Source organism: Phaseolus vulgaris, chromosome 11 (assembly GCF_000499845.2).
Source record: "Phaseolus vulgaris cultivar G19833 chromosome 11, P. vulgaris v2.0, whole genome shotgun sequence".
Classification (NCBI taxonomy): domain Eukaryota; kingdom Viridiplantae; phylum Streptophyta; class Magnoliopsida; order Fabales; family Fabaceae; genus Phaseolus; species Phaseolus vulgaris.
In genome coordinates, this window is record NC_023749.2 from 53,166,447 (window position 1) to 53,176,215 (window position 9,769).

Genomic DNA, 9,769 nt, shown 5'->3' on the forward strand with positions numbered 1-9,769 from the left:
AGGTGAGAGAGAAGCCAAGAATGTTTCAAGTATGAATAATTTAAAAAAATTGTAGATAGAGAAATAATTTTTAAGTCTCACTAGAATTATGTTACATGTGTTTTAAGGGGTACCCTAAGTCTCAAAATAAATACGTAATAAGGAATTAAAGAGTTATGAACACCTAACGTGAGTGCTTCTAATAACATGAATTGCTTTTGATTGTTGGGTTTAATTTTATTATCTAATTTGAAGGTTCTTGAATGTCTAAATTGGAGTTTTGGTTAATATATAATTCATTTATTATGATTTCTAATGTTAAGAAATTATAAAATTTATTTTAGTGTTTTAGAATATTTGATTTCAAAACACATATTTTCTTATTTCTATAATTTTTTATTCGAGAAGTAATATATGTTAAAAGAGTGTGAGGACAAACTTACATCAATTTCATTACGAAAGTTCCAAGCATTCGACCCATTGAATTAAGTCCCATATATTTTCCTCAGTTAAACCTAAAGTTTTCATAAAAAAAAATCATATCTGAAGAAACTTGCATCAATTCATTACGATAAATATTAAATAATCACCCATTTCCACAGGAAAAACATTGACTCTTATGAGTCACAATTATTAAACAAATCAAACACTTACAAAAAGATGAAGAACATTGTACACTGTAGAGTGACTAAAGAGTTTCAACAACGAAATAGTAGAAAAAAGTGTGTGGAAAATTGTCATATGCACGCATAAGAAAACATAGAATGATGTATATAAAGAAACATGGAAGATCCAATTTCAAATAGTTATATATTTATTTAGGATAATGAGGTTTAATAAACTTACATTAAGAAAAAAATGTGTTCTTCCAAGTGAACAATTAGAGGAATAAGTTGGTTATGTGCCACAAAACCAATCTTCGTTTTCCAAATTTGCTTTTAATGACGATTTCTAAATTATAGTGTTATATTATTTGTGTCATGTTACTTATCTTTTATTCAAAATTTTAAAACAATCAAGTATAATATATTTAATTTTAACTTTAAACTCTATATATCACCAATGTTCTTACATTTTTCAAAAGTTACATTATATTTTTTTATCTACCTTCAAAATCTATTCTTAATTAGGGATGAGAAAGTGGGTCGGCCTGCCCCGCTTAGGTCCGCAAAATGCAGGTTGGTTTTCATGACCCGTCTCGCATGCGGGTTGGCCCACAGGCTTGCGAACTAGCCCACATTTATTTATTTTTTGGAACGTGGAGGAGGAATGTAGGCAACAACAGTATGCAATGGAGCGGCAACAACGCGACAGTTGTAGGCGAAGCAACGCGGAGTCACAGGCTAAGCGAGCGGCGGCGCTGCAAATGAGAGTGTGTTATGTGCGTTTTTTGGAACAGTATAGTTGCGTTGTGTTTTGAGTAAAAACCTAATTTTCTTTCATTCAAAGTTGTCACTCCTCCACTCGACCATTGATGCCAAGTCAATTAATTTTATTTTCTGTTTTTTGCGGACTAGCGGGCCAGCTCGCCCCGTCCCGCTGCTGGCTCGTGTGGACCGCAAGTTATGTGAGACGGGCTAATGCGGGTCAACGAGTTGAAAAATGTCAACCCACCTCGCGTTTTTCACTGTGGGCCACGAGCTGGCCCACATGACTCGCCCCAATTCTTAACACAATAAAATCGATATTGTTTTTCAATATTATATTTATTTTTTAATAATAGTTTATTTATAAAAGAAAAGAAAAGTGAGAGGTAAGAAACATAAAAGAATTTAACTAATTTCAAAGTGCTGATGTATTTACATCATTGTGTAAATCACTTTACATATGAAACTAACTAACAACTTACACAACCTCCACATTATTTGGTTCTTAATACACATTATTCCATACAACTCAACTAATCTTTATTTCTCTGTTGACTTTGTAAATCATCCCTATTTCTCTTCATGAAAGGGTACTTTGGATTATTTCACCAACCTATTCCCGCAAATTGACACAAAGTACTTCACAAGCAAACCATAGGAGCCACAAACAACACAACTAACTCCTAAAATCTTTACACATATACTACAACTTTCATTACACAACTATGCCTACGACCCTTGTATAGATATTTGGAGTGTGCATTATTTGCAGATGGATGAAAACAAATTAACATTTGTAAAAGAAACAAGATGCAAGAGACAAAAGTATATGAAAGGATTGAATAGGGAAAAATTATGGATGCCTAAAGTTTCCTAATAAGGTGAGCTTTTTTTGCTCTTTGTGCATGAAAAATCTTTGGTTGAGTCCTTGAATGATCTCAGTATTTCCAGGGATTAGTTTTTGAGTCTTGAATGGATCTTCATATTTGGAGAGATTATTAGTTTCTGGGTCTTGAGGAAGAGATGGAATGAAAGTATGTGGTGGACATGTGAGAGGGAAAGTGACAGAAGGAGAAGAAGAGAGAGATCCAATGGAGGAAAAGAAGGGCACTTAATGAACTTAAAATTCAAGTAAAGGGAAAGAGGTTATGTCTTGCATCAAATTCTCCAAATAAAATTCCCCTTGGCCATGATTTCCAAACCCAATTAAGTCCTCTACCTTGGAGCCTTTGATCTTATCAGTGTTGTTGAAGCAACCATAATTGAAGTGGTTGTTGTTATGGCTTTTCACATCAATTTCAATGCTTCTACTTTCTAGTGAAGGAAGGGAGAAGTCTCTTCCTAACCCCATTTTGTTATTTGGCTCCAATGTCCCATAATTCCCTTGGTGCCCTTCTACCATGCCAATTTGTGTCATGCATGAGATGTTGAGAAAATCTTCTGAAACATTATTAGTCATGTCACACTGATTATTTACCAACATGGCAAAAGGGTCAAATTGGTCAGGCAAAACCATTCCTTGCATGGATGATATGCATGAAGAGGAATCCATGCACATGTTCATGATGTCATGTTCATTCAAGGGCATGATCCCACTCACAACATCTTTAGACTCTGATGAGTCAGTGCTGTTATTCAGTGAGCCAGTAGAAGTGTTAGTTTTCATCCTTTTCTTCAGTGTAGAGTTCCAGAAATTCTTTATTTCATTGTCTGTGCGACCAGGTAGACGTGCTGCAATCTGAGACCACCTGAAATTTACAGAATTTAAGAGATTAAAGAGAAGAGAAAAGAAGCAAATGACACCAATGTGTTCATATATACTACATATCCAACATAGAGTTCTGATATTTAAATGTTCATGGCTTAACAGTTTTTTTTAAACCAGAGAACAGTTAAAATATTATAGGCCATTCTTAATTTAAGAGAAAGCAAAACCTAGCTAGCTAGGTGAAAACTGTGACATGATACCAGGTAACCCATTTGGCATCAACCTATGCAAAGTTGACATGCCCAATGAGTACAATTTCTTGACTCAATGTGCCAAACTAGTCTGTTTACACATTTCAAAAACTCAAAATTATCACTGTGTAATAATCCAAGAAACAAATATTGATGTTTAAGTACTTTATCTTGGTTTTCATTTCCTCCCTACAATCTATATTCTTATTAAGATTTTGTTTCAGGAGAGAATTAAATACATGTTTCATCACTATATATAAAACTTTTGTAAAAGATCTCACATCGACTAGACATTTGAGCATTTCATAGTATATAAATGAGAGTAAACCTCATCTTATAAGCCAGTTTTGTGAAGTTGAGTCAAGTTTAAAGTCGACTTTATAATATGGTGTCAGAGTCATTTTCAAGTCTATCCTAACGAGAGTTTATTGAGTTTATCATGTCATCCGCTATCGGGCCGTTATCGGACCACCCATGATATGTTGTCTCTCTCAACTAGAGATTAGAACATTGCATAGTATATAAGTGAGTGCAAACCTTAAGCCGATTTTATAAGATTGAATTAGACTTAAAGTCTGCACCAATAAATTTGTATTGTGTTTTCCTCCCTACAATCATTAGCCTCATAAACCACTCAAACCAGTACAGTTCATTCTTTCATGATCTCTATATCTATTCTATCTATGATATTTTTGCATACTAGTGAATAGATCTTCACTTACACTGCATCTATTCGTTTCTTATTGATAGAAATACATTGCAGTTTTATTCATAATAGCAGATCATATATAGACATGTTAAACTTGATACTGGTAAGAACTTGAAAAGGAAGAGAGTACCTGTTACCAAGAATAGAATGCAAGTGAAAGATGAGGTCTTGCTCTTGGGGTGAGAATGCACCACGCTTGAGGTCAGGTCTCAAGTAGTTAATCCAACGAAGACGGCAACTTTTGCCACACCTTTGGAGACCAGCATTCCTTGCAATGTCACTCCAACACCCTTGTCCATTTGTGAGCATGTACCTTAAGAGCTTCTCATCTTCATCAGGTGACCACAACCCTTTTCTCAACTTGCTCTTAATGTCACTCTTTTTGTCCTTGTTGGCCATCAGATCAGGTTTCCTCATTTGCCTACTCACTCAATAATGCTTGTGGAATGATCCCAAAGCTATGTGTTTTTTCTTGGTTTGAGTGTGATATGATAGAGGCCTATATAGGTGAATTATAGTTATGAGGGACAGATAAAAGGCTTCATAAGGTGGGAAATGGTGATGATGAGAGTGATGGTTGTGGAGTTTGCTTAAAATATGAATATGCATGAGAGAGAGAAGAGGGATTGTGTTTGTTGGTTGATGGGTAGAGTGGAAAACGGATTGGAGGGGGACCTCCATAGAAGAGTCATCAAAGAAGACAAAAGTGATAGATATCATCTATCTATGTATCGTTTTTGTTAACATATGGATTTTGGTCTAGTTCTTTATATTTTTTTTTGTATTTTTTTAATAATACTTTTTTCATGTGATGACAGATGATTGTTGTTATTTGAAGTGTTAGTCCAACTGAAATATTAACTTGCATAATGATGTGTAATGAGAAAGTTTTTATATAAAAAAGAAAAAGACAAAAGAAAGAGATAGTTGGTCTTCTTGTCTTTGACTCAATTCCTGTTTTTTTGTTTCCATATGTTTTACTTCACTCTCAAGGTAATCATCATCTTCTATTCTTATGAAGCTCAAAAAATTTTGCTTCCACTTCACATAATACTCTCTCTCTCTCTCTTGGTTTTAAACTTCAAATTCACGTGTGTTGAGACCAGATGGAGATGATGACTATGCTACTTTTGGGATTTAATTTAATACCATAATGTTGCACGCTTGACATTTGTTTGTTAATTTTCATGTTCTTTTATGATTGTGTGTAGCTTACATTCTGTGGATGAATTTCAAAAGGGCTAACCACTGTATTGGCATATTTCTTAAGCAAATTATGTGCACCTCCAACCAAGCAACACCATTTTTTTTTTATCTTCTTTGGCATAATTTACCACTGCCATAAATTGGATATTACGGCTCCATCAATGACTTAACATGAGATTTTAATGGCTTTTGGGACCTTAAGTACAAAAACTATCACTTGCAATGTGTACAATTTAGTTTAACAATCTGATTAAGGATGTTTATTAAGCTGCTTTAAAGTCAATGAATGAATAATTCCTAATCAAAAGTTGGTTGTTGCAGAAGTGATGAGATGAATGTACCCTGAGTAGTTAATTACACCAATCAAACTACTTTAAAACTTTTTTTTTATAAACTTTCCATCTTAGGCAATATACAACTTAATATCTCAGTTATGCCGACATCTTACTTAACAATAATAATTTGTCATCAGAAAAAGATATTAAAAAAAGAAAAAAGAAAATACAATAAAACTATGGGAACTATACTAAAACTTCATATGTTAACAAAAATGATACATAGATACACTATACCTATTAATAAAGAATTCTAAGAACAAACTAGATGGAAATCTATTATATTAATGAAATGATTCTCTATGAATAAATTCTAAATTAGTCAACTTATCAGCGCACTCATCTTCTTCACAAAAAATATGAGTAACCATAAACCTAATTTTCCTATAATAATTAAGACAAGTATTTTATCGATTACGAAACATTCACATAATCATAGTTCTAGCTATAAACACAATACAAATCAAGGCAAAATCACATTCAAATCACTATCCTTTCAAACTTAAAGATAACGTAATTATAGGGTTAAAATCTGGTTGATTAACTTGTGTTGAAAACCTTTAGCAAGGACTTTTAGTCACTATTATAGGACTGTAATTTCCTTCATAATTTTTTTTCCTCAAGCATTTCAAGAGTCAGAAACTAATTCTTCATGGCATGGAATGATGAACACATCCATCACTTTCTTCCTAGCTGTCAAGGTTTATCTCTGAGGGGTGATTCCCTTTCCTTTACCTAACATTTTCCACAGAAAAGTTTCATGAATCATAAAAAAAACCCTGCTCATCAATCTCAGTCATTGTCCAATCCAAACCCAAATAGAAACACACATTAGAATTCTGTTAGTTCCAAGGGCAATACTGTTATTCACACGCTTCAGTCTCTGTTGTGACACTGACTCCCACAATTTTCTGAGAAAAAGTGAAGCATAAATCTCTGAAGCTACTCAAATGGTTCAAAGGCATCGTTTTCTGCATCAACAGCTGTAATGGAATCAAGAGGGCCACGTTAGAAACAAAACCAGAACTGAAAAGAAAGTGCTCATGCTTATGAGGAGGTGCCAAGCAACATTCTACTTTGTTACAAAGACAAGAAAAAACAACTCATATGAGTATTTTATTAAATGAGGCTCAGATACTACTCTTAAATGACGTGTTTGTATTGGACACACGTATCGGACATTGATACTATACAACACTTTTAAGATACGTATCGATAAAATGTCTAATTTAAAAAATATTTGTTGAATTTATAATAATTCTAGCACAATTCTAATACAATTTTTTTTAAAAAAATACATTAATTTTTTAAAAATTCAAATTTATTGTATATATTGCACCCACTTATACTCGTGTGACAACATAATATAGATGGTCCGATAACGACCCAATAGCGAGTGACACGATAAACCCAACAAACATTCGCTAGGATAGACTTTAAAAAACTCTGATACCATATTACAAAGTGGACTTTAAGCCTAACTCAACCCCATAAAATCGGCTCATGGGGTGAGGTTTGCACTCACTTATATACAATAAAATATTTTCATCTCTAGTCGACGCAGGAACTCGAACAATATAATATATAAATGCATATATATATGTTGCAAAATGCACAGGCCTGAAAAGTGGTAGTACTTTAACACAAATCATCATCTAAAAGGTGAAAGTGCTCAAAATTGAAGACACATGAGCATAGAAGGTTGAGAGTTACCAATTTTAACATAGGAAAATGTCTAGGTACAGAATCTGTTTGTTCTTTTTTTCATACTCTGTCTATTTCAGCTTTTGTCTGTGAGTTTATGGATTCAATCATCACAAAGGGGACATGAGAATCAAGTGTGCATAAAGAAGTTCATCACTGAATTTCAGCCATCCAAATTCCAAACATGTTAAATTCCAATCTCCTTTCTATTAAAAAAACTATACCAAGAATCAAACACATTACACTGGAGCTTTTGAAAAGAAAAATAAAAAATGATGCTATTCAGGATGAACAGAACCACCTGTTTGATGGATTTTGTTGCAACATTTTCGAAAGGACAACCTCTAAAATAAATAGTATGTGCTGAGTGCTGTAAAGTGGACTTGAAATTTTAGTGGCTCTGTTAGAGTTTTTTATTTATTTTATTTAATATAAATTAAAATGATGATTACTTTTATATATCAAATTATTTTATTATAATTAATAATTAAAGTTTTAATTTATAAATACTGATGATTTAAGTTATAATATTATTACATATTTATATTTTTCGAATAATATAATATAAATAAGTTATCCTATACACTCATTCAAGTAAGTCATCTCAGTATCAAATACATGCATAAATACATTACAAAATAAATATATATCATGTTTCATATCTTTTACACAAATAATATGAAATTCTACTTATTTAGTCTATTATAAAGGGCACCAGACTCCTCCAACTAATTCATCTCTCGTTGTCATAAACTTCACACTATCATACTCATCAATGTTATCCACTTCATCGGATTCTTTGTTTCAACGTTAAACAAGCATTGACTTAATAAAATATAAACAAAATCTTAAAATAATTTCAAAAAAATATGAATCCAAAATATGAATCCAATTATGAATTCAAAAAAATCTCATGTTTGTATTCTCGTTAACATAATTTACAAATCAAATTATGACATTCCAATTGTGCAATGTGACACAAATTTAACTTTTAGATTGTGCAATCTATAATACAATCCAAAAATTAAATTTGTACTGGCAAGGCCGATCGACATGCTGACGTGTCTTGGTCACTCTAACCTAACTGATCAAGACACCACGGACGACCAGATCGACCGACACATTCAACCATTAATGCTCAAACCAAGGTCAGTGAAGTTAAACTATCATTAAAAATTAGGTAATACAACCATAAGTGTGATCTATTCCACTAATCAGGTCCAATGAGGTAAGCCCATTAAAATAATATAAATAGCACACCATTCCAAGGAACAAGGTACATCATTATTACTGTACACCTATCTGAGTGCCGAACACCCTTTACGGACTTGAGCGTCGGAGTGCCTTCTACAGGTACCTCCCCCATTTGGCATTCATCCGAGACTGAGAGTCGAAGGAGCAGCCGAAGACGAGAAGGATCCCAGCGAAACCCTAGCAACCTGTCCGAAGGAAGGAGAAAGATGAAGACTTCAATAGTTCTCTAGGTCTCATCTCCTTAGCAGAAACAAAATTTGTATTTCATATTGTATAATCTGAAAGTCGTAATTTATATTTTGGATTTTGTAATCACAAATAATATTTTCATTTTCAAAATTGGCTAATCTAAAACTCAAAGTTTTTTGTTCAACGTTCTATCGAGAAGGATTTCGAATTTCATAATGGAGAACTTAAATTAAAAATCATAAAGTAGAGAAAATAGCAATGTGAGGCTTATCCCAATCTAGAAACCACCATCAAGCACACCACAATCTTCAGAATGTGTACAAATACTCCAAAGGCAACACCAACACAATGAATGCCCAGCTTAAGAAATCTAATTCTAAAAGAGTAAATATAGAATTTTTAAATGTATAGAGGTGCAAATTAAAATTATAGGAGTGTAGCGTAGTGGCCCTAATAATGTTGAAAGAGCCCATAGAGGCATGAATTTGGGTTTATACTATGGCGTGTTTCTCTTTCTACACCCCTAACACTTTTCTTACCACACCTCCAACCAATCACAACTAATATTATGAAAAATTCACTAAAGATAACCTATTCACTTTTTATAACAATTATACGAAATTGGTTAGTATTACTTAGATTGATTCATTATTCATAGATGAATTACTTACACTCCGTTTATCTATGAATTGTTTATGAATAATGCTGATTTAGCTATGAATATTAGTTGTAGGTGAAATCAATTTTTTTACGATAAAGTAATATAGTAGAAAATCTTCTTGTAGATTCTCCACCTATAGATTCTCCACCTATGTAGCACAAACACTGACACGAACATTGATATGATATAGATATGGACACGAAAATACGTATAATATCTAAAATGTAGGATACGGGGACACGAATCTATATATTATACAATTATGAATTATATAAATTGACAATAAAGATTTATGTGCACAAGTATGTTCCAGATTATTTTTTGGAGCAGAAAAATGTTTTTTCATGACTGGTTCAAAATGATTTGTTTCTTATTTATAATCATAATAAAAATTTATACAATAAAT

At 32.8% G+C, this 9,769-nt stretch overlaps 1 protein-coding gene across 1 annotated transcript; it reads right to left on the reverse strand.

Annotated features, from left to right (window-relative positions):
* Window positions 1–1,756: 1,756 nt before the first annotated feature.
* LOC137832737 (transcription factor MYB83-like) lies at window positions 1,757–4,501 on the reverse strand. The gene is made up of 2 exons (XM_068641065.1): window positions 4,145–4,501; window positions 1,757–3,094 (listed from the first exon to the last, which is right to left on the reverse strand). The coding sequence occupies exons 1-2, from the start codon at window positions 4,429–4,431 to the stop codon at window positions 2,467–2,469; spliced, it is 915 nt and encodes a 304-aa protein (XP_068497166.1). The 5' UTR covers window positions 4,432–4,501; the 3' UTR covers window positions 1,757–2,466.
* Between the last annotated feature and the right edge of the window lie 5,268 nt (window positions 4,502–9,769).

What these genes read in the sequence shown, in the direction of transcription:
- LOC137832737 (XM_068641065.1), bottom strand. Translation starts at nt 4,431, where the DNA reads ATGAGGAAACCTGATCTGATGGCCAACAAGGACAAAAAGAGTGACATT. An exon ending in CATTCTATTCTTGGTAACAG is followed by an intron (nt 3,095 to 4,144) that starts GTACTCTCTTCC and finishes TGTAAATTTCAG; the next exon opens with GTGGTCTCAGATTGCAGCAC.